The sequence below is a fragment of the Watersipora subatra genome, chromosome 9 (assembly GCF_963576615.1).
Source record: "Watersipora subatra chromosome 9, tzWatSuba1.1, whole genome shotgun sequence".
NCBI lineage: Eukaryota > Metazoa > Bryozoa > Gymnolaemata > Cheilostomatida > Watersiporidae > Watersipora > Watersipora subatra.
Genome location: NC_088716.1, coordinates 45963917 through 45990086, shown reverse-complemented (window position 1 = coordinate 45990086; position 26170 = coordinate 45963917). Strand labels below are relative to the sequence as shown.

General features: G+C 38.0%; 1 protein-coding gene and 1 pseudogene across 1 annotated transcript; both read left to right on the top strand.

Moving 5' to 3' along the window:
- LOC137403578 (sulfotransferase 1C2-like) lies at positions 1-15889 on the top strand. Its single transcript, XM_068089539.1, has 8 exons — positions 1-183; positions 2825-3024; positions 4259-4459; positions 12848-13080; positions 14097-14246; positions 14642-14711; positions 15561-15670; positions 15720-15889. The coding sequence occupies exons 2-7, from the start codon at positions 2838-2840 to the stop codon at positions 15665-15667; spliced, it is 948 nt and encodes a 315-aa protein (XP_067945640.1). The 5' UTR covers positions 1-183; positions 2825-2837; the 3' UTR covers positions 15668-15670; positions 15720-15889.
- A 1777-nt stretch (positions 15890-17666) lies between these two features.
- LOC137404645 (uncharacterized) lies at positions 17667-18383 on the top strand (annotated as a pseudogene).
- The last annotated feature ends 7787 nt before the right edge of the window (positions 18384-26170 follow it).

Genomic DNA, 26170 nt, shown 5'->3' with positions numbered 1-26170 from the left:
GCGCGCAAGTCCAGACAACGATTTGTAGCGGTAGGTTGTGAACATCAGCTACCAACCATTAAACTGAAGGATCAATAGTTAAATTGTTTACTGCAATTCAAGCAGTAAGTAGAAGTTTGCTCTCTACTTTGACATCCACCAACAGGTGCTCTGAGTGTTTGCGGTAGGAATCAGGCAACAGAGGTAGGTAGAGCTGGTAAAATCCCAGTAAAATCTTCGCTACACTATCGGAAGTCGGCTAAATGAAGTTTAATTTTCATGTCAGATTAGCAGAACATTAATCTTCAATCTGTATTTATAAATCGCAAAGTTTGTTGTTGTCTGTAGTCACTCGGTGTCTGTCTGTCTGTCTGTCTGTCCAGCTACAGCGAATAAAACCTAACAATGAAAAACATGTATCGCAGAAGATTTGATCTCATAATCTCCCGTTCACATGGTGACAAAAAAATCCATTAGGCTACACAGGACGAAATGGATTCATTGGGTGATATGAGCCATTATCTGGATTAAAATACGCATAGTGACTCTGCGTTACGCGCAATGTCACTAAAGCTTTTTATTAGAAAGTTTAGCAATCCAGATACATATACTAGCTTACTCAAATAATTAGCCAATGGCAACTACATTACCTGTCGTTGTTTATAAGCTGTTCTTAATACTCTTGCAACGCCAGGCATTCGACTAGTGTGTGTATAGATTAAGAGTGGTTGTCAAATAGATAGGAATATACTCAAGTTAGAATTTTAGTTTACAACAACAAATATTAAAACTATAAGAGTACTGACCAACCTACTAATGCTTTGAAACTTTTATGACAGCTTAATGGTTGTGTTTCTTATTTCTGTCATTAATACATTCAAACCTTGACGTGCAATTAACTTGACTTACAAGTTTTTTTTAATATGTGACCTAAACTTTAAGCATATATAGTGCCTCAACCTATGAAGTCATTCCAGCATATAACATCCAAAGTTTCTTGAAGCACTAATATTTTGTTAAGAAAAGTGGACAGCCTGGTAGAAATTAAAACCAAAATGTAAGACTAATATAAAAAATTATAAATTGGTTATTTTAAACTTCCACAGACGTAAATTAGAGTAAGTTATGCCTACTATTTCTAGCATTCACTTTACCATGGGGCCTACACGTTGCCAAACTATATTTTTGATCATCTGTTTCTCAGAAAAATTGAAAACAAACCTTCGTCTCACTGGTTATTATTTTATTAACATTTTGTTTTTAATTTATACCCTTATACAATTATATATAAAACACATAATTTAATACTTTATGTAGTCATTTTATATTTTTTGTGCTCTGAAATAAATCAAATAAAATGCAAAGTATTCTTAAAAAAACATTCACATCAACGCGCAATTATTTTGACATATGAAATAGGTTTATTTCATATGTTGGAGTAGCAGGAATGCTATATCTTACATCTACATGTAAGATGTATCTTATCTTAAATGTATACATGTACTCATACCAGATTTGAGCACAAGTAGCTATCATGCTGCCTGCTGTTTATTACAATTACTAATTAAGGATCCATTAAATCATGCTAGGTACTATTCAAATGGAAGTTATCTGCTCTCTAACCAGCTTCTTCGGTGTAATAGCCTTAAACATAAGTTTGATGCTGAAATGGAACACTTTAATTTTGACCTTAAAATTGCTGTAACAAATGAACTCAATGGTTTTTGACTAGTTCATCTGTGTTTGGTATGTTACGGTAAAATTATGCGTGTTTGGTAAGATATGGCTGATCTTCTTTCTTTACCAAGGCCATGACTCAGCTGTTGCAGCTGGTAGCTTGTTTCATGTTGTTAAAGTTGACCTTACAGCTGTATCAGATATCCAATCTATAATATCAGGGTTTCTAATTAGCTGCACTCTCTCTGAAGAACATGAGCTCTGGCATAATTCTCTTTCTGTCTACCTGTCCCTTTTGCCAAACTCTTCTGTGTTAAAACTGTGGTATACATGTATCATGTAGTCAGTATGTGCACTGATCACAATTATCACATAGTGAGAGATTAACAGTTAGCTTCAACTCAAAGCAATTAGTATTAGTTGTTTGATATTGCATAACTCAACATAGATTGAAGTTACATGACAACAACAAGAGGAGACAAATCTTAATTGTAGTTTGTTAAGAGTGAACTTGCACAAAATTTTGTTAGACTTTATTAAAAATAATTGGTATTTTCCCATCATGTGAGATTATTTTTGATGTTTGAAGTGATCTGACTGTCAGGATGCTTCAAAATCAACAACGCTTGATCACGCCTAAAACGCTCAGACCAATCGAAAGTGCAACTATGATGTTTATAGATGCAATCGAGACAGAAAAGAGACGCGTAACTTGCCGATTTTAATCTTAAAACGTCCTGGCATCCTGATCACCTCCAACATCACAAACAAGCACAAATTGCAGAAAAATATCGATACTTTCTGATAAAATCTATTCAAATTTTGTGCAAGTTCATCTTTAGGTGCAATAAATGTGCCTGAAGTAGTTGGGTCTCAACTATGCACCATCTTATAATATATATGACTTTGCTTTGTTAATGTGTTACTTCTGATCAAACAAATCTTGCAAGCCCCGGCCCAAAAATATGCCCTATGAATAAGTTTTTTGTCAATGACAACGAAATGTTAAAATGATAATTCAATGAATAATTTGTATGTTATATCGGACACAAAACCTTACTTTTGCAAATGATTGATTTTTATGTTTTCACGTATTATATATACATGTATTACTTTATTGGCAATACTTTCATTTCAAATTATGTAAACAAGCCTTTTGCATTTGTAGCTTATAAGAAACCATGGAGAGCTTTACAAAGCACCCGATGGCAGGCTCCACAACTGGAGAGTACTTTGTAAGTGAAGATGGTTCTGTGAGGGTACCCGCTCTTACAGCAAGACGAGAAGCGCTACCAAAGATACGGGAAGATTTGGCTGCACACAAATGGAACCGCTCTGATTTTTTGCTGTCCACATATCCGAAAACCGGTAAGGCAACATATGTACCGTTACAAAAACAATGTGTGAAAAGGAAGATTATTATTTATATTTACCTGTAGGTAAATGAATCGATAAAACTGAATGGAACTGATAAAACAGAAGGCTCAAGAGTAGATAGGGTAGAAAGGTAAATAATGTAACTAGTTGAAATAGCAAGCTAGAAAAAAGACCAATAACTGTTTAGAAAGAAAACTAGCGCATATGTAGTTATAAAAATAAGAGGATAGGCAAAACAATGTAAATATGTTGGACTGCAAGGGAAGCTTTACAATGCATGGTTTAAGACAGAAGGTATATGTAACAAGGTAGGATAATTTACAATTAGAATATGCTCAGCTTTGTAATTGCTAAATCAAATGCCTAACATTAAGTTTTGCAAAGGTGGATAAGAAAAGATTATCCAATTAACTAATTTAACAAAGTTGTAAAAATAATAATGATATGAATCTGTATTACTACATAGGGTTAGGCTGATCAAGCCATTGTTACTGTAAATTAGAAATTTTAATTGTTACTGAGATGGTTCCGGTGATACAGTCTCTAGTTCAGACACTTGATAACAAAACAAATATGAATTATCTACTTAATTTTAAATATTATGTATTATATATTGGAGGCAATGATAGTGCTACTCAATAGGTCACCGGAGTGTGTTGATATCATCAAGACTGCGTTGCTAATAGACCCGTTTCCTGCCAGAATTTGTAATTGATATCGCAGTAAGCTAAATAGCAACAGCAATAAAAATCTGCCTTTTTCATTGACATTTGCGAAAGCCTTTGCACAAGTTATTGTCATTATTATCATCATATTGGCGAGTAGGCATTCTTCCACGAGAAGATTACTCCACATTAAATATTGGCTGTTCTGATAACTTCTGTGATATGGGATAATAGGATCTGCTTGACCCATAATCATGTTCCTAAAATATTTAGAAGGTCTTGCTTGTTGTTATAGTTTTAAATTTTAAAATATTGGATTTTAAAATTGAAAAGTTTAAAATGTTTATTGCACAGCATAGAAATTTTAAATTTTAAAATGTCTATTGCACAGCATAGACATTTTAAATTTTAAAATGTTTATTTTAAAATGTTTACGCTGTGCATAGACATTTCTTCTTTGAGCAGCAATAAAAAGGAACTAATACTAGGCAACTCAGCTGGCCTCAGCTATTTTGCAACCAGCTTAAATATTACTATCTCGAAGGTACATGTGTTTTCAGGAACCACCTTTGCATGGGAGGTGATGACAATGCTACTCAACGGCTCACCTGAGTACATTAATGTCATCAAAACAGCGTTGATGATAGACACATTTCCTATCAGTGAAAGTAGCAAACATTTTCCTTCCCCTCGAGTTCTCAACACTCACTACAGATCTGATGTACTTCCAGCTGAGTTTAGAAAAGCAAAAACTGTAGTAGGTGAGTCAAAGTGATATTACTGCCCCTTGGTTGAGTTATTACCATTAATGGATGTTGCATGACTAGAATATAATCAAGCATAAAAATAATGCTAAAACTATAAGTCTAGTAGCCAGACCTAGTCTAGATCACAAGTAAATCAGTGTTTTTCAGTTATTCTCCTTGGTAATGCATGTTCATACAACCCCCTTCTATGAAGCCTACCGGACTTTGCAGAATAATTCTCTATACTTAATTTTGGCAAAGGTGTTTGCCACAGTTTAACTGAAGTTGAAGGGACTCATGTGTGAGTTCAAACAGCAATAAGACTAAATGTAGGCGTCTGTCGTGTATTTAGAATTACCAACCTGTTAGCATATAGCCAATATGAAAAAACAAAACAAAATGGATAATGCAATTCAGAGGTAAACCAAGCCTAACAGACCAATAGAACATAAAATAATAGACCCCTCTTGGACTTATGTCCCAAAATATCCATTCTCTTAACAGAGAATGGATTTCCATTTTCTGTTAAGAGAATGGAAATCCATTCTCTCAAAATACCTTGAAACCCATTCTCTTAACAGAGAATGGATTTCCATTTTCTGTTAAGAGAATGGAAATCCATTCTCTCAAAATACCTTGAAACCCATTCTCTTAACAGAGAATGGATTTTAAGGTACAGTGGAATCTCGGTTCTCGAACAAAATCTCTTCCAGAAGATTGTTCAAAAACCGAGTTGTTTGAGATCCAAAACAATTATTCCCATCATAATTAATGTATGTAAATTTTAATCTGTTCCAAACCGAGAAAACAACTTCAATAAAGTATTTTCTTTACCTTTCACACCATAAACTGTACTGTGTACTGCATACTATAAATAAAAACGGGTAGATATAGATCGTGTTTATTTTTAATAAAATATTTTCTATCTACAATGATGAAAAAAGAAACCAAAAATTGTAAATTTTGTATGTTTTGCTCTTAAAGCATCAAAAACGTTCTAGATTAAGATACAATACCAAAAATTGCAGAAATTGATAATGAAACAGCAACAGAATGCAACAGATCAGTTACATCAGAAATTGTGTGAAAAAGGAAATGTAAACAGTAATGGTGTGGTAGACGCCGGGCCATGACTTTGTTATTTTTATAAATACGCCTGTACCGTATATCTTGCATGTTGTGTCTGCTCTTTTTATTATATCGTATAGTCACTATAATTTGTTCGTTTATATTGTACCGCGATTGTGTTTTGCCTTGACTTATATTGTATCGCTTGTAAATTGTTAGTTTTTATAGCCATGCCAGCATTAGAGACTCCATTTATATTTATTGTTATACGGTTTTTCTTACTCGGTTCCATGATCTGGAATGGGTAAAATGAATGTATACAAAGGGAGTGCGCTAGATAAGAGAGCTGAGCAGTAGTCGCAAGCTCCTCGACTAATGGATTTCCCTTCATAAATAAAAGCAAACGAAACCCATACTTATTTTCTTTTCTTTATGCAACATTCTAAATCGTGCCTAAGTAAAGGCTGGCAAATTCCTTTACACTGGTGGCAGCAGTAGGATTGTGCCGAACCCGGCAGGCACAATCTAAAACTTTAAAAATCAGACTCCGGCAGACCTCCTGCCCTGTTTGCAAAAGCAACCTCAGTAGAGGAAAACAGGAGTAGTACGGCAAACACCGGGGAGTTCTGAATCTGGCCAAGATAGCTTTACAGTTATCCCCCACATTGGTAGAGAAACCCTATGTTTTAGAACACGCAGGTAAACTACGCTAACTATCCCCACTCTGTGAGACACTCGATACTGCCAAAAAGGCTTAAGGACTCCAAGGCAGGCCACAATTATCTATAACGTTTCCCCTTACTCGAAAAGAAGCTCAAAGTTATGTCTTAAATGAAGGCAAGAAATGTAGACCGAGACATGGACCGACTAGCTCACGCCATAGGGCAACTTGTCAGATTAAATCGGAACCCGGAGCCGACTTCCCAGTTCAAAACACCCGAGTAAAATGGCGTCGGAAACCCAGAATATTTCATTACCAGGTTTATAAAAATCTCAGCTGCAAATAGGTGGGCAGAGGAGGCCAGCACACAGCATCTTAGAAAGGCTTTGAAAAGAGAGATCGAGTCCTGCAGAAGGGCAGTAAGGGTGGCAGCCATCTTTGAAGCCATCCGAGCCCGATTTGGACTATCTCTCCGACAAGCCTGATCAGAAGTGAGCAGTTTGAAAAAAGAAACCCAACCCTTTCTGCAGAAACATGCGACGAAAATTGAACGGCTCATCCAAATAGCCTATGCTGAGCTACCCAAACAGTTTAGAAGCAGCATGCCAAGGAGTACTTCTCAAACTCCCAAAACTACCCTGCCCTACAGCGACCCCTTCTAGCGGTACCCACAGAGACTTTCGCGGATGCAGTACAAGCTGGAGGAAAATTTCTCCAAATCTAACCTGGAGAAAAACTGACCCTGGGCAGAGCTGTCTGAACAGTGGCAGAAAAAATAGAGGACTCACAGACCAATACGGGACACGGTGCAGTACGCTATGTCAAACAAAACACCCTGAACGTATTACTATTCACAGTAAAGCAGCTGGCAGAACAGGTCAAGTCGCTGCAAAACAAGCCAACGAAGCCTCGTGAAAGTAAGTCTGCCATCTGTTGAGAATTTGGAGTATTGGACACCTCCTAAAGGATTGCTCTAGTCAAAAGGAAACGGGGTTAGGAAATGAAAAAAAGCCACAGCAGTTGCACCCGCTACTAGCTGCGATAAGGCCCCTATAGTAACTAGAAAAAACAGAATACCGATTTAGCCAAGGCTTCACCCAAATGAACTTGTCCGAGAAAATCAGGCCGACCCAGAACTCCTCCTCAAGCCACCCGCACGGCTACCCAAAATGAGTTCCAGCCACTACACCTAGAAGAGTCAGGCATGAGTCACTCCGAAGAGTACTACGCCTTTTTCTCAAGTACCTTGGCGCTCGGTTCTGCCGAGGACAGCCCCCCGCCACCACCCAAAGAAACCTGCCCAGGCACGTTCTCTACCTACATAAATGAAGTGGCCTCAGACAGCTCTCTTCCACCGCAGGAAACCTGCTAAAGCACGCCTGTTAGGACGCCCACGCTCTACCAGTTACTTCCTCTCAGATAAAATTGAAGGTCGAGCGGTGCACTTACTGTTGGATACTGGTTGCACCACTAACATGTTGAGAAAACAGGTGTTCGATCGACTTTTTCGGAGTGTAAGAGACCAATTGGAGGAGAGTGACACTCATGGCCTGCTCGCTGATAGGACCAAGTTGCCCTTTAATGGAGTAATCCGGCTCCCTGTAAGGCTCCGCAAAGGGAAGACTGAAGAAGACTTCATAGTCAGCCAGATTAGTGAAGACACTATTCTTGACATGCCCTTTTTTATGGCACACCAATGCTCAATGGAGTTCGAATGACTCGTGAAGCTGGATGGAAAGCCATTGGCTTGTACTGACTGAACAGGAAGCCCTTCCAGAACAAAGTCTAGGTAATTAGGGACAGAGGTGCCAGTGCGGTGTAGATTGACTACATGGAATTTCAGCCTGCTAGGGATAATAGAAAGGTAGCCCGAAGGCAAACCTCTAGCCACACGCCTGAATGAGCCCAGAGCAAACAGGAAGGTGTTGTTTAGGTGTCTCAACTTGTTCAGGAAGCACTGTAGGCACATACATCAGTGTGAAAGCCCCTCCTCCTATCGCTGGTCTCCTTCACTTTAAGGGAGGCCCTGCCATGCTGATCACCTGAGTCGAGGCCAAGCCACGGATCCTTCAGGAACTGTACCATGCTGCAAGACCCTCATGCTAGAATGTAGAGCAGGTTAGAAAGCTGGCTATCTTACTGACCAAGTATTGGTCAGTGTTCAACACTGGAGATGAGGATATGGGTAAAACATTGCTTGTGGAGCACTCCATACCCGTGAAAGACAAGATTCGACATAACTGTCAATCCCCTCACCGTCTCGGACCATGCCTCCCTGCGATGGCTCTGCCGCAAAAAGGAGTCCTCTTACCATGTGACATGTTAGCTAGAGGTGCTAGCCAAGTTCAAATACATGCTGGAACACCACCTAGGACTGAAGCATGGCAATGCAGATGGCTGAAACCGACAGACCTGTGAAGACTGTCGACAGTGTGCCCAAATAGAGTACCGCAATGGGGGCCGCCTGGAGTTGAACCAAGAAAACCAGAAGGAGGTTAGAACGAACGAGGGAAACTATGCTCTGTAAGGGATCATCAGGCCCGCTTGCGAGGCGGCCGGTCAACGAATGCGACCTCTGTCTCAGTTGGGACAGCCAAGGTCAACCCGGGATCGATCGATGCCATCTTGAGATTTCCTGAAATTGAGTGGGTGATGACCTGAGGCACTACTAGTCGCCACCAGGAACCACGTAAGAGCTGAGCGGAAGTCGCCAGAACCGAACGCGAGACAACCGGCCAGGCGGACCCGAAGCAGCGTCTCAGCTAGCCAACGAGTTGGTTTGGCTGGAAACAACTCGGCGGAACAACTGGAGTTGGGCAGCCAGGAACTCAGGATTCTGCATAATAAGAGGCAATCTATGAGAATCAGGCAAGATGGCGTGATGGAAGCCAGAGTGGCCCTTCATGATTAAGCCCGGTGGTGTGCTGTATGCCCACCAGCTATGAAGGAACCGGTTACCTGGCAAACACTCGTCATGACCCACTCTGGGGTAGAGAGGATGGCAGGCCGCCTCCAGCTTACATGGTACTAGCCCGGGCTGACAGCTGCTGTCCGCAGGTTGATACGTAGCTGTGAGGTGTGCCAGAAGGTTGCCGTTGACTTAGTGGGCTCCTCCTCACCACTCTGAGAGGCAATAAGTGGATCTTAATGCTCTCGGGCCATTTTACCCGATGGCAGGATGCCATTGCGTTCCCAGAGGCCACGGCTCCAGTGGTGGCCAATGCCCTCGATGAAAGAGTGTTTTGCTACCTGGGACTTCAGAGAAAATACATACGAACCAAAGTGCTCAATTTAAGAGCCAACGGATGGAGGAGCTTTGCCAGCTCTAGAGGGTGAGCAAAACATGAACTACTCCATACCATCCCCAGGCGAATGGGATCACAGAAAGAAACAATTGAAGCTTGGATGACTCTCTGAGAGCCATGTTGTTTGCACAAGGACAGGAGGAATAGGATGAATTCCTACCCCAGCTCATGTGGGCGTACCGAGGCACCCCCACACCGTGACTGGCAAGATGACAAACTTCATGTTGTTAGGCAGGGAGTTGCGACTGCCTGATCAGTTGGAGTGCCACCCCTATCTCACGGAGATGCAATCTACCAGTGAATACATGCTGCAGAAACAGCAGAGGGTAGAAAAAGCACATGAAGCTTTAAGGGAGACGCAGATGAAGACTAGACAGGCAGACCAAGAGGAGCCACCGCTGTTCGCACCTGGGATTGGGTGTGGTTGGTGAACAGGCGATGGCGAAGGGGAGCAAACGCTAAGCTACAAGGTAAGTTTGTGGGGCCATACCAAGTCAGAACTGCCTGGCCCAACGACACTTATGTGGTGTAAAGACAGGGCCAAACCTCGACACAACACAATTCCAGGTTAAAACCATAATATACTTGCCCAGAAAACCTTGGACATGGTTTAGCAACGCTCAAGCCTCGACAAGGGCCATATATGAAAGGGGCCAGGAGGGCTTGGCCCTTACGAAGAAACCACCCACAAACTGATGAGGAATTAATGGAGTTCTCTTCCCAAAGGAGTTAGCTGATAAGCTTGACGAAATGGGAAAGGCAACTCCGCAAGCCAATGTCGAAAACTGGCACGAAAACTTGCACAAAAACTTGCACGAAGGTTCGAACTCCAAACTTCCTGCAGCACATCCCCAAAGTGAAAGTAGAGAGGAAATAAACCCCTCCCCTCAGGAAGGCCCCGGTGAGTTGGATACGGACCTGGACCCCGGACACCTGGCGATGTTCCTTCAGGCCGTAAAAAATCCTATCACCACTACAGAAGAGCTAAACTATCGTCCATCCCGTATTAGAGAAAAGCCGGGACGATATGGAGATTAGATTTACCAAACAACAGAAGACGCAAGAGGATACGGAGGACCAGCAATAACCGGAGCCACTCGCCTAGAAAAAGACAAGCCACAGACCAGACGACCCAAGATCCTAGCTACTGGACCACTAGATCATCAGTTATTTGCTAACAATTAGCAGTTGATTAGTCAAGAAATTACCCGCCTTGAACACCATGTTGAGCAGCTTGAGACGTAGGCCCGACTGGTTACTCCACCCTTTGTTTTAATTAGAGAGTCTCTGATTGAGGGGAGTGTGTGGTGGACGCTGGGCCATGACTTTCTTATTCTTACAAATACTCCTATATATCTTGCATGTTGTGTTTGCTCTTTTTATTATATTGTATAGTCACTAATTTGTTCGTTTATATTGTATCGCTATTGTGTTTTGCCTTTACTTATATTGCATCGCTAGTAAATTGTTAGTTTATTACAGCGATGCCAACGCATTAGCGACTACATTTATATTTATTGTTATACGGTTTTTCTTACTCGGTTCCATTATCCGGAACGGGTAAAATGAATGTATATAAAGGGAGCGCGCTAGATATAGAGCAGAGCAGTAGTCGCAAGCTCCTCGACTAATGAATTTTCCTTCTTAAATAAAAGCGAACGAAACCCATACTTATTCTCTCTTCTTTAAGCAACATTCTAGATCCTGCCTAAGTAAAGGCTGGCAAATTCCTTTACAATGGCACGTTTACTTCACATATTTGAAAGAGAATCCTTCAGAACAATTTAAGGTAACTCGACTGGAGAAGTTGTCTCCCTAGCAAATCTCTTCGCTCGAGGCACGGTGTCCCAGACAGTTTCTACCTTTTTGTAAAGAATTTATGAAGCGTAACTTGCTTGTCCTGTGTTAGCGAATGTTTCCATGCTGTTTCCGGAGCTATTCTGAACATTTAATTCTAATGCGCATGCTCCTGTTTGGTCAAGAACTGAATTTATGTTTGAGATTCGAGACGAACAAACCTCTATCTTTTTGGTCAGAAACCGAATTAGTTGAGAACCGAGGTTCCACTGTATTTTAAATGATGTCTAACCAATTATTTGTTTGATTAACTGCTGTCTTTTTCATGATTCTTGCATGGAACAACTTGAAAAAATGTTTGTTCAAAATAAAACTATTACAAATAGCGTAATAAAAATGTCTCAGTATACTAAAAAATTTCGGTGAGTCACTAGACTGGTCCGAAGGGAGTCGAAGATATACAATCATGTGCAAAAGAAAGGGCCCACCTCTGATTCTCATTGCACTAAGTACTAATGACTAATTTCTCAAAGTACTAATGACCTTCCAAAATCAACCCCAACAGCCCTTTTCAGGGCCACCAACGCCTCCAAGAGAGTGAATTGTTCGACAAAAAGAGTTTCCCAATGATACTTTCTGTCATACTGATGAAATTAAATTATGCCATATTAGGCATTTTCGGAAGTTGCAATGGAAATTCTATCCCAGACATTACATTTTGCAAGATAGATCAAAAATGACATCAGGTTCTGATTCTCCAGAAGCTGCTGATTCCAAAAATATATACATTATTATACTTGGAGCGAACACCTTTGCTTCAGCACAGGTTTACTGTCCGAAATACACAACAAAACAATTTAGGGTGGGCCCTTTCTTTTGCACATCACTGTAACTAGGTATATGGAAATGATGCTTTGGCTCACTCGACAATATGAAGAACTGCCAAATGGCCTAGCAATACCTGTGTGTGACACAGAGTCTGCAATTATATGAAACCATATATCATGCCAGTTGTATTTGTGCTCTCGATAAGCATGCAAACGCTAAAACTTTCCTCAACACTGTTAAAATGCTCAATGTTGATTGGGTTGTCATTCTCAGCCCCTGATTGGTTTATCTTTTTAGATATGATCGACCTTCATGATTATTCAAAAATTAATATATAATACAAAGTGAGTTCTAAATTTTTAAGTGACATCTATAAAATTTTTAAAGGTAGCTAAGCTACCCTCGGCAATTGTCTTTGTTTTTCACTCCATTGTTCTTTCTCAACATTAAACCATTACAGAAAGACTGATAGTAATTAATACTAGCAAACAGCAAGATGCAACCTAAATAGTTACACTTGTTTTGAGAATGTAGACTTGCTCATAAAATCTTCTCATTTAAAAAATGCAGAGATATATTTCTTTAAGTGAAACCTTGCGTTTAATCTTTGAATTACTTTTAAAACTATCTCAAGGCCTCAATGTTCGCACAACCAAGTTTCTAAATATTGATTTACATTCATAAATAATCTATAGCTTGCTCGATCTACTACCTGTATAGTGGTCATCAACTTAATGCTTGTAGTCCTGAGAAACCCAAAAGATGCCTGCGTATCTTTCTATCATGATGTCAAGAACCTGGCTACTCTTGTCCCTGTTATGAAAGTGTTTGAAGATGAGACATTTGAAAAATTTCAGTTAAGGTTCCTGTATGATGATGATGCTCCTTACGGTACCTACTTTGGCTACACGGAATACATGTGGTCACTCAGAAATGAACCGAATGTACTAGTTGTCTTTTATGAGGACTTGAAATCAGTAAGTGCCAGGGCCCCAACTGAGTGATAACTCACTCAGATTTGCACACAAGTTCCCACCTTTCAACTCTCATGAAAATCCTTCATGTCAATAAAACCTTGTGAATTTCCAGGGCAATCTAAAACTTATGAAATGCCTATTTGTAAATTTTTTTCATTTTAGGATGTGTATGAAAGTTGTTGAATATAGTTATAGTAGCCTAATAATTTGAGACTGATTCTCAACTTTGACTGGTGTTCAAAAAAGTCTAGCCAAGTTTAGAGACTACAAGGAAGCGATAGATGTGTAGACCTTCAATCACACATTGTAGACATTGAGTTTTAGCTGCCTTAGCTGAGAACTTTTACAAGAACAATCACAATATAAAGTAATGAAAGCTTTTATTTTCCCTACACTTTTTTATTAATATATTACAGAGAGAGGGCATCATAGATGCTATGGATGTTGAAACTTTAAATCAAATACAAAAGATAGTATTTATCCTCTGTAAAACAATCATTAACCAGTTTTACTTACATATATGCTTTGTATGTTACACTTAAGTTTAGTTACTAACAAGGTGATTGTGTCATACATTTTACTCGAAGTTAAATGGAAAATTGTACAGAGAAAGTAGCCAAGGCAACTTATAGTATGCTTTTTGCTTAATGAAAAAAAAAAACTAATATGTGAAAGTTCTTCAAATGTATACCAACATGATTTATGTTTAATTTTGCACATACCTATTTACCTTTGTAATGAAAAGTGAAGTGTATTTAAATAGCTCTTATATGAATGACAGTTGGCTGACAGCGCTATCAACACATTGTTTCATAATACTTAGATTTTATTTAAAAAATAACACAATATTTCAATGTATTTTCTGTAATGTTTATACATGTTTTAACCATTTCCATTTCAACTGACACGATTACCAGAAACTGAAAGGTTCCTCCAATTATTTTTACCAGCTCTCCGTACTTTCAACACGCTTCTACTAGCTTTTTACTGTTGTGTTTGTACTAACTGCTTTGCAGGATCCTTTGACTACCATCCAGAGACTAAACCAATTTATGGGCACTAACAGATCTCGAGAGCTTGAACAGCAAATTGCTGATGCTACCAGCTTTGATAAGATGAAGAGAAGCAAATTGGCGTTATCGTTTTCGAAAGAAATGTCAAAATTAGTGAGTCTGTTACTATAACACCAGCTTCAAATAGAGATCTTTTTAATCATCATTTAAGGATTGGTAAATATTGGTGAATATGTGCAAATTTGTAAATATTGGAAAATATATTTTACGAAAAGCAGCTTGCTACTTCCTACTAAACTTTAGTCACAATCCTTTAGTAACTAAAGGACTGTATATCACATTTTATAGTTGAATCATTTGGGCAAAGAGCTAATTTCTCCATCGATACAAATAACTTCTAGAAACTCATCAGCTTTTAGTAAGCTCTAACCTTGTATGGAAATGATAGGATGAACCTATTTATTCTCTTTAGTTAGAAGAGGTTCATTAGATATGTCTATACCTAACTATCTATCTATTTAGCCATATTTTAATAAAATACTCTGAAGGAACATGAGGATATCTCGAAAGGAAAGAAGAGCTTGCTAGGGCCTCGAGTAGCACACGTCTACAGAAAAGGTACAAAATTGCCAAAGGCAGTAGAATATTATCAAAAATCTGTAAAGCAAGTTTTGAAAAAATTACATACTGCAATGTCTTCCATAATACAACTAAAGGTAGAACGCAGTGTATTAGTAGATATATTTTATTATACTAATGCTACAAGAATAGATAAGCAAGTTACGATTAAAGTCTCAGTTTTCATAAACTCCAGCCGCTGGAAAACCTTTACTATAAGTCTGAGTTAGTACCAACGAGAATGATTTTGCCGTAACTACAGGCTTAATTTTAAATAGCAAAGGATTATTGGCTTTTCTGTCAGTCTGTTACAAATATCTATATAAAATCTAACATCATATATAAAATGTGAGAAGTGTACCTCTTGGGAGCCATACCAAAGTAACAGTATTATGCGCAGAGACAAAAGAAGTATTTTAAAACCTTTCTTTTGATCGCACTGTTTTTCCATGTATCACCATGTTGGCTCTTTTATAGTCGCAGTTGCATTCCGGTAGATAACAAGTTATCTCTACTTTGCAGATTATGGTTACAAATCACTTTTTATGGCGATGCAGCTTCCAAATTGTTGTAACAACTAAAATAGAGTTACCTTAATTGTGAATTTGGTGTTGCTTTGGAATTATGGTCTTTCTTACAGTCTGTTATGAGTATTTATGAAAAAGATTATCTTTTAAGACAAGGTATTTATGTAAAATATGAGAAGAGTAACTCTTGAGTAATACTTCAAGGTATAAAATGCATTCTTAATGATGTGTATTTTTCCCAAACCAGAGTTTTTAATGTTCTCCTGATTTCTTTTAGTTGCAGTTGCATTCTGATAAATAACAAGTTATTTCTACATTGTAGGTATAGTAGGAGACTGGAAGAACCATTTTACTGTTGCTGACAATGAAAGATTTGATGACTTCCTGATGCATTGGGAAGGTGGAAAGGGTATACCATTCAAATACTAACTTCCTGATGCAGTGGGAAAGTGGAAAGGGTATACCATTCAAATACTAACTTTTTAAAAACCATATAACCAATCTGGTGTTGAATGATACAGCATTGTAGATGGCACTTTTAAAATATAGAACACATATAAATGTTGAATTGAAAACAACTTATATAAAGTCACACTATCTATTGACTAAGCTACCATTCAATATATTATATAATATAATTCTGTATACGCTTCTGCTTGTTGAATTGTAAGAGAAAGCAAAGAAACAACTTTCAAAACATTATCCGCTAACAGCCTGAAACTTTAATCACGTTAACTAATATAATATTAAGGCAACTGTACTATTTGCTCATCAGAAAGATTTTGTAGTTTCCAGTTAAAATGCATAAGGCAATTAAAAAGCCTAAACAGCCAGTTTAAACTTACAGTTTTTTAAAGGTTAAATAAAGACAAATATAAACAACAATGGCTAATTTCTATAGCTTTTACTATTGCTGTTGTTATCAACAGACAGGAAACTCTTCATTGAAAAACTTGCACTATCAACCTGCAGACATTTTTATCATTTCTTGTCGATGGCCGAATCTAGAAAGGTTACTGATGACGCTAAAGATTTTTATTTTATGGGTCTGATATTTTTTTAAAACCTTGTTGATTTTATTCACTGTGAATACAGTAAGTGAATAAGTGATAAGTAAATACAATCAACAAATGTAAGATATAATTTAATATAATTTTTAATAACAAAATATTTTTATAACAAATGTAAGCCACGAAATACATTGAACCAGCTTGAATTTCTAAAAAATCAGCCAGCAGATAGTAATGCATGCACCAGCTGAAACTAAGTCATAGCCATTGCTTCCATGGAAAGGTTGAGTCCTTATAACTCTCCCTGGTCACTTCAAGCACTTTGTTAAAACTGATCGAGGGTCATAATCCGGATATTATGGCTTTTACTATCATTATCTCTGTTTACAGGTAAACTTGCTATGTTATACAACATATTGGGAAAATATAAATGTTGCATTTTATGATAGCCCTTTTAACGCTATACATAAATGCAGCTCACTAAAATAACGAGACAAACAAAAGAAAAAACACATGGGACGAAAACAGTCATCAAAAGGTGATCACATTGAAACTGCATATTTATCCCAACGCATTTAATGCAACTTTGAAATGTTTTATTACTCTGTAATTCATGTTTCTTTATGTGTCTCTTTTATATTAAAGTATCATAAGTGAAATTTAACAAATATGATGCTGTCACTGGTATATACATATACAATCAAGGTTAGTAGAATGAACCTGAGTTTACTATTATGAGAGTTTAGACAATGACGTCATAGCTAGTTGGCCGTGGCAGCGAAACTGCCACACTTCCAATTGACAACATATTACTGAGACCCCAACTTTCATCATCCAAAAGCCCACTTCAAAAAGTAGCTAAAATTACTTAACCACAACACTTCCACTTCTCCATTCTTTACTTTGTTTGTGACTCTCATATATTAGGAGTTTTCCTTTTCTAGATGTTTAAAAAAATAATTCAAAAATTGTATATCAAATAATTATCCACCCAGCATCCAAATGTCAGATGGGCCTCCCACAAGGGAGTGTACTATCTCTACTTCTCTTCATCATATACATAAGAGACATGCTGTCAAACATAGCTAATACAGGGTTACAATATGCTGATGATTGCACTGTCCTGATGACTGGAAGAGACTCAACAGAATTTCAGACAATTGAGAACAACTGTCAACAGATACAAACTTGGATGGATCGTTGGAACCTACTCATCAACTATCAGAAAACTGAGATTGTGGTATTCAAAGGACATATCACATCTCCAATTATAAATACTAACACCATAATTTTTTTTAACTCCTTTAAGATACCAAATGAGTACCAAATGCCTCGCTCAACGTGTAGATATGCTGAAACCCTTCATCTACGCTGGGCTTAATCCAGAAACCTCAAGAATAATCCTCTCGCAAGTTATTATGCCAAAAGCACTCTATGGTGCCTCTCTATGAAATCGCAAAACTAAGATCTTCTTGCATGGTCCTATTAAACTGCTCCTCGGAGCTTACTACAACCGGGCTGCAACCCTCCCAGCGAATCACTACATTTACTGGCGAACATCCCACTTATAAGACTTCTATACACCAAAGAGCGATTACAACTTACCAGAGGATTGGTAAAAAATAATAACCTATCCATGCTCTCTGACACAACTTGTAGCATACTCACCCTTAAACTCATGTCCGACATATGGAAACTGGTCCATCAGACAACTAAACTTACAGAATTGAAACCATAAGATCTTTCAAGAAGCAGGATCAACGACTGCATTCAAAATGAATGGATACGGCAATGGAATGCACAGCTCACGAATGGTATGTGCCCATATGACCTACTCCCTACTCTGACTCCGCAACCTTAGTTCTCCCACCCACTGCCATTGAATGGCAACAAAAAAGATGTTGGGGCACTGTGTGACTTTCTAACTGGTCATAGCAGGCTCCTTTTTTTCCAATACAGGTTAAATCTAACATACACCCCAATATGCACATGTTTGATGGAAGAAGAAACAGTGAATCACTACATGAACCTCTGTGGAGACTTATGATGTCGCCAGAGCCCATACTAACCCCTCGACAGAAAACTGGAAATCAGTCATCTCGTTCCTTAATCTCACGAGAAGACTGATGTTCTAACAATACTCACTCTAGATGACAGCCAAGGCCAGGCTATAACAAGACTATACCTCCACTGGGGAGTAACTGGCAACACTAAATCCTATAATTACAAACTGGTGCTTGAGGTTTGGTTTTGTGGCAACTAGGGTCGTCTGTTGTTAATGGAATCAGAGCCGCAGACACCAAATCACAGAGGACACAGCAAAATCACTCATCTACTATATAAACAGCAATCGTTGTCTGTCTGCGTGTGTATCATATGTGTCCGCCTTATAGAGTACCGTACTTTTCGAACTATTAGCCGTTACTAGGTATCTAGGGCGCATTAACGGGAATCTCCGGTTAGTACACGCCTCTATACATAACCTATTCATCGTTTTTACACAAAAGTCATGTGATCTCTGATTAGTGCGTAGTAATTTACATGCAATTAATATTTACTGCCAACGTGTACCGGGAAGGTCACGTAAACGTTTGTTTCTTGCGGTCACTGGAAAAAAACGCAGTTTTCACCTACCAAATTTCCACATCAAACAGGTAAGTATTTTTTATTCAATGTTGTTTTGTCTATGAATTGCCACACTTCCAATACATAATCCATGTACTAGCGTCCATGTACAAATTTAGCTATCAGCCTACTGCCAGCCATTTTGCCGATATTGCTTCATGATATTTTTTCAATTTCAAACTCCATCTAGAACGTTTGTTTTGGCTATATATTTTATTTTGCCAACATGTTAACAAGCACTGCTATGCAAAAAATTCATTGTATCTATACTTTGTGCATTGATAAAGCGATGTGAAGCTACAAAGCAAAATGATCCTCTACAATGTTCCTTATTCTTACAAAACCATTACTTTCATCGCCATCAGAGTCAGTGCTGCTATTGCTATTTTAATCATCTGTGTAATCAGAAAAATCTGAATCGGCTATAATGTCATCAACATAAGTAGTTATTTGTTTCCTAACTCGGACCCCTTTGACAAACTTACACAAAAATGTTCGTTTTTATGTTGGAAACTCTCAAACAAAGATTTAAAATTAAACTTTAGGCTAATTTTATAGAGAAATCTTAGGACAACACTGTCACTACCATAAAAGTCCTAAAGACCGTTGGTTATGTTATCAACAAATAATAAAATTTAGTTACTTGCAATTGCTGGTCAAGTCGCAAAAATGTGTCTACGGCGGTCGACCATAGAAAACGCATGAGTCTACTTCAGTGAAAGGGTTGAAAACGTTGAATTTGCCACTGTTTGTGATAGTAAACATGTTCATTTCCTTCTGAGTTACTTTTACTTTTTTCCAGCTACAAGTACTACAGAACTACAGCTACTACAGAACTTGCACGGGTACTACTACCGCGTTTTACCTACTAAATTTCTACATCGAAAAGGTTAGTATTGTTGTATGTTATTGCTATTTACTATGTTATTGCTATTACTGCTATTGCTATTTTAATTATCTGTGTAATCACAAAAATCTGAACCGGCTATAATGTCATCAACATAAGTAATTGTTTTCTAACTCGGTGGCGTTTTCAAAATGGTTTTTTAACCACTTCGGGTACTATTGCATAATCCAATTTCACATTCAGGTACAATTAAATCATGATGCTCTACAGATTATGACATGGGTCAACAAAATGTCATTTTAACCATAGAAGCACTCACATTTTCACATAGAACACCTATACTCTTTGGAAAGCAGAGAAAATTTTGTATCTGATCATTTTATCTTTATTGCAAAAACTAAAAATAATAAATATTGAAAGTAGCATGAAATAGCGGTTTTATTAAAATTCGTAGAGATCGTTAATGTGATTTCTACTACCACCAGCATAGCGATTGTAATATCAATGAGACGAATGTCAGTATCTGAATAGATCTGCTACTAGAAGGGCTAAAATTTACATTATGCTTTGTTGAAAAGTTGCTACTAAATCATAATTCTTATAGAGTCTGTAAGAGTCTAATAAAATCTTGGAGCTTCATTGTCTGCTGTGTGCTAGCTGAAGGGCATGAGTTACTACCGGTATTATACTATTGTTAGAGCATTGCCAGCATATCACACTCCATTGTTACAATGCATTTGTACGGTGCATCAGAATCAGCAAACATACAGAATTAGAAGAGAAAGTGGTTATGGAAGTTGTTGAAATAGGTGAGTCAGAAGAAATCATTTACAAAATACAATTCCAGCTTTCTTATTTCAATTAGCGTGAGTTTCTCATCAGCTTACGAAAGGTATAAGCATGGATATGCCTATACCTCTGGTCATGTATACAACACCAGCATATTAATTTGCTTACTGTTAATGGCAACAGGCTATAATAATTGTACTATGTAACATGTGACAACTTTAGACAAACTAGTTAAGAAAAAGGTTAAACAAATTAAGACAGTCTCCATGCTATTACATACATTAATGGTTTATCATAGTAACAGAATCACAGTAGTCAACTACAATCAGCTGTATGGGGTTCGCCTAATAGTTGTATCAGAGGCTAGGATCATAGGCCAGGATGTGCTGTCAGTCTACAAGGGTCTTTGAGGTGAATAATGATGATAAACTATTCTTTTCAAAAGAAACTACGAAAAAAGAGGAGCACCGATGTATTGGTCCCTACGAAAAGACCAGCTTTGACATGAATATTGAAGCCTTCAAAGAAGATATGGGAGAGCAACTGGCTTATCTAAGCAAAAGACGTAAAGAGGAGATTGAAGTGAGGGTTATTACAGCATTATTAACCCTATTCTCTTGCTTGTATGTTTAACGACACCAAAGAAAAAAACACAATTTTAAATAAAAGCTTATAGAAAATGTTTTTGATAATGGGTATAACATTACTATGCTTAGAAGCTGCAGTGAACATTGTTGGTGACCTTGCGACGGTGAGAACATCCGCTAATGTGATGAACAGCAGTGATTTCAGTGACCTTGACTAGTAGGAGTTTATGCGAATGTTACTACTCTCTGAATGTAGTGCTGACTTAGTCTCTCAGCTTCTTAATAATTCCAATCTTTGATAACTTGGATTGCAATAAATAAAATGTTTTGCATCTTTAGTTGTATAGTTTGATTTGTAATACATGTTTTAGCATTCCTTAATTTTATGTACAATAACAACAAAAAGCATGTTGCTTGACAAAGAGTTGTGAGGCTTAGCTGTGTAACATAGCCCTTTCTTACAAGAGTTGTGAGGCTTAGCTGTGTAACATAGCCCTTTCTTACAAGAGTTTTGAGGCTTAGCTGTGTAACATAGCCCTTTCTTACAAGAGTTGTGAGGCTTAGCTGTGTAACATAGCCCTTTCTTACAAGAGTTGTGAGGCTTAGCTGTGTAACATATTGTTGTCGAATGTGATCCGCTGAGAGCTGAGCCTAAGGCTGAGCTAAGCCTAGCTGTGCTCAGTCAGGCACAATAACGAGGTGAGAGTAAAGCCAGTCAGAGCCGAGCTGAGTAAAGCCAAGCCGAGCTGAGTAGAGCCCAGCCAAGCCAAGCCAAGTCAAGCCCAGCCATGTACTGTAGAACGAGAGGGGGCGAACCCGCTATATAAGCCTGAACATTTGCGCTAGAGAGCAGAGCTGTTGTGGGCCTGTTCATTGCATGTGCTTGATTATTCTTGTACTCTTATGAACTAAGCAGAAATGCATGTATAAACTTATGCATCGAGTCTTATACTGGTGGAGTAAGTAAGGGTGGCACAAATCTTTTACAATATAGCCTGCCTTGACAAACTGTTGTTTTTTCGGAGTTGTCCCCCGTCGAGCGGAGCGAGCAAAACAACAGCTTGTCACAATACGCACTGCATCTGATTCATCAGCTGCACTAAAAAGAAGTTGTTCTCTTCCGTGTATGCGGTTTGGCTGCGATGTTATGTCGGTCACTCCATTGGTAAGCATAATGGATTTAGTCCAAGAACTTATTTAGAAAAAAAAGATACAACCATTTAACTAGAGACCAGTCTCTTTGGTAAACTTTAGTAGAACTTAAGAATAAAATAAATTAAAAATAAAATCAATAAGAACAAATAAAACTGACTGAACGCACAAATAACGACATGTTTAGTTGTTGCCTAAGTTCTTAAATTCTACTAAAGTTTACCGCAAAGACTGGTCTCGGGTTTGACTTTTTTATCTTACTTTTTCTACATAAACTTTTGGGCCAAATCCGTTATGATTTCCAATGGAGCGACCGACATAACATCGCAGCCAAGCTGCATAGACGGAAGAGAACAACTCCCTTTCAGTGCAGCTGATGCATCAGGTGCAGTGCGTATTGCGTGACAAGCTGTTGTTTTGTTTGCTCCGCTCGACGAGGGACAACTTCACAAAAACGACAGTTTGTCAAGACAGGCTATGTAACATAGCACTTTCTTGCAAGAATTGTGAGGCTTGGCTGTGTAATATAGCACTTTCTTACATAACTAAATTTGGTTTCCATGGATAAAACCATAAATGTTTTGTAGGCTCCCATAGCTTCAAATTGTCCATCTGTGATGTTAAATGTTGCAGACTCTGATGTTTGCAGGATTTGTCAGCCTTCACACAGAGTCTGATGCAGATGCTGTCCAGTTTGGCCATCATTATTCTTCCAATTCTGTTTGGTCTGACAGTATTGACATTGGCTGATAGCATTTTAAAGGATGAACGAATGCGCGTAAGTCATCCTAAATAAGAATAGTAAGACTTATAATCTGTTGTTGTGCTTCACCATCTTCCCTAGGTCCAGAATATGGAGACACATGCTCAGTATTCATAACAGAGATTTTCTTGTTCATGACCTAACAAATACTTGTAAATTAACTTATAACGTAGAAATAGTCTCTATGAATCATCAATTTATTCTATAGTTTTAGGGTTTTATTCCACATTTGTCCCTTTTAACCTGGCTGCCTTTTGAGAGGCAGCTAGTTGAGTCTTTACATATCAGGCCTGAACACAAATATGAGCACGTGCCTATTAGATTCTATGACATACACTGGGGGATGGGGATTGTCCATTTAATTATAAATGCTTCCTCTCATATCATTGTAGATTAATGTGACATGGATGGTCGGACTGGTGTACGCTGCAACCTGGGTTGGCGCAATGCCACTCTTCTATGCTAGGTGGGCGCAGACTCGAAGTCTTATTGCTGCCATGCCAGGTATTATGGAACTATATGTTATAACCACACGCATATCTCAGGTTGGATAAGTGACATACCTTAACAATATTCATCAGAGAAATTATTAGGTAGCCATTTTGACAGTACTATTTAAAAGTAAATGCAATACATATAACAAATCTACCAAATTGCTACTTTTATATTTCACATTTTGCCTCAAAATCAGTCAATTTTGCAATGGCAATAATAAAACTGTTCAAAGCACAGCTCGTAGGTTTCAAAACAAGACCTTTAAGCGTCTTGTGAATAACCCGTAAAATATCGCAAGTTTCAACTCGATGCAACCATGAGCCACTCTGTATGGAGCCTTTTTAACCTAAAAACTCCTAATAAATGCTCTGCTAGTACTTTTCCCAAGTAGTTTTTGCACTCAACTTGAGGCTCGTAGTATATGAGAAAGGGATCTCCTGCCCTTTGAGGTCAGCTTTTAACAAGTAGTCATTCTTACTCCTTTTGCTAGTTTCACGGTTTGGTTTGTGATCATAAGAATCATTTTAAAGAATAGAGAAAGCATAATATTATTATGCTTTATTATTCATCTTGAGGTGTTGACTGATGTTCTAAAAAAGAATCAAGGAGATTGACCAACCAGAAGCTGAGATATAGCCAGCCAAACACAGGTCTACCAAAAACATAAGTGTTTTGGTAATCATCAATATATGACGTATGAAATCGACTTGTGTGCCATTGGTCAATTAAGACAACTAATGCGCTCTCTTATAACAATCACGGCGTTTTAATTGGTTTAATCCTTGGAAATATAGAACAATCAAGTTGGGCCTAACAATCATCGCTCCTAGAATTCCGAACCAGTCCCTCTGACGTGTAGATTAGTTTTAGCATAAAATAATTACACGCATCTATTATTTCGCAACATTTCGCTATTTTGCTAGTTCAGCTCAGTTTTGTTGTTCTCCTACTTAGCTTCCCTATTCAGGCTCATCTTTAGCGTTGTTCAGATTTTTTAACTATAGCTAATAAATGGAATCAATTAAATCAATCATCAATCTCGGTTATCATTTGGAATTTTCTACAAATTATATTAGTTACATCATTTATTCTATACGCAGTTATATTATTATTTTGTATAATATGCATTATGAATATTATATAAGTCATAAAAAATAATCATAGATAAGATAATAGATCAATAGAAAAATCAAAGCAAAAGTTATCGTTTTCTTTTCTTATAGCAAGAGCAGCACGGTCAAGTTAGTCTTTTTAAGATTATGACTGTAGTGAACTTCCAGTCTGTTAATAGTGACGATAATCATGAAAATCAACTGAATGCTGCAGTAGATACACAGTAGAAGAATGCTGCAGTAGATACACAGTAGAAAAATGCTGCAGTAGATACACAGTAGAAGAATGCTGCAGTAGATACACAGTAGAAAAATGATGAAGGAACAAAAAGTCCCATTCCTATTTCTTATTTTAAACAAACTGCAACTCGCGGATATCGCATATAGACTATACACGCGCCGTTCGTTGAACAGATGATCTTCGGAGCATATCCGTGGAGATCGAGTTAAAATTTGAAGCACAATAGTCAAAATCTGCTATTCTGCTTTGAAAAATCATGGCGAGGGGTTGTGGGCAAATGCCTTTACCACACAATTTTTGGTTGATTTTTTTTGAGAAACCAGAGCTAGTCTGTAAATTATTTACTATCGCGAGAAGCGTTTCACAACTCGTAGCCAAAACAATCATTATGTATAACGGCGGTAAGGGTGCGCAACTCCGGCACATGACCATTAAGTCGATTTTATACGTCACAGTTTTCGGGATTTTCGAAGGGTTTTCCTCTCATTCTTTATTACGTAGACCTATGTTTGGCTGGCTATATCTCAGCTTCTAGTGGGTAAATCTCCTTGATTCTTTTTTTAGAACATCAGTCAACACCTCAGGATAACTAATAAAGCATAATAATATTATGCTTTCTCTATTCTTTAAGCAATTAATAAGCAATGGTGTCTTTATAATTTGGGTGTAATTTCCAGCAAGCATTCTGAAAACCATGTCATCCAAATGTAAAACGTATCGTGCCCAGCGTATGAAGCCAGTTATAATAGGGAATCTTTATATATACTAGCTATTATGCCTGTCCCATTTGCTGCAGCGAACTACTGGAAAGATAAATTTGAGACCCCAGAAGCAGCTGCATCTACTAATGAGGCAGGCGCTGACACACACGATGATAGCAGTGATGACGAGTCCCACAAGTCAGCGGTAGAAGATATCATACCTCTTGATGAGAATGCAAGGGGAGACCTTAGCGAAGAAACAGGAAGTGTTCCAACCAACTCTTTAGCAAATCATCACTTGATGGAAGTAGAAAACTGTGGAAGTGGAGATCAAGATGAGGCAAATGCAGAGACCAATGACGGCGCCTAGCTTACTGTTTATCACTAAATAAAAGCTTTCTACATTGCGAGCCGGCTGAAATCGTTTCAATCTCTGCTGCCAGTAGCCAACTCTTAAACAAAACTGTGTTGTCACTGTATTATAAATGTCTGCTGCAGAACTTCCTGGACCGACTAGGTAGTCCCTAACAGCCACACAGTATAACATACAATACATATACATGTATAATATAACATACAATGTGTGAAGATGCTATTTGTTGCTGCAGCA

Coding starts and splice junctions, on each gene's coding strand:
- LOC137403578 (XM_068089539.1), top strand. CDS start 2,838: ATGGAGAGCTTTACAAAGCACCCGATGGCAGGCTCCACAACTGGAGAG. Junction 14,247..14,641: donor CGAAAGAAATGTCAAAATTA/GTGAGTCTGTTA, acceptor AATACTCTGAAG/GAACATGAGGATATCTCGAA. Junction 14,712..15,560: donor AGCACACGTCTACAGAAAAG/GTACAAAATTGC, acceptor TCTACATTGTAG/GTATAGTAGGAGACTGGAAG.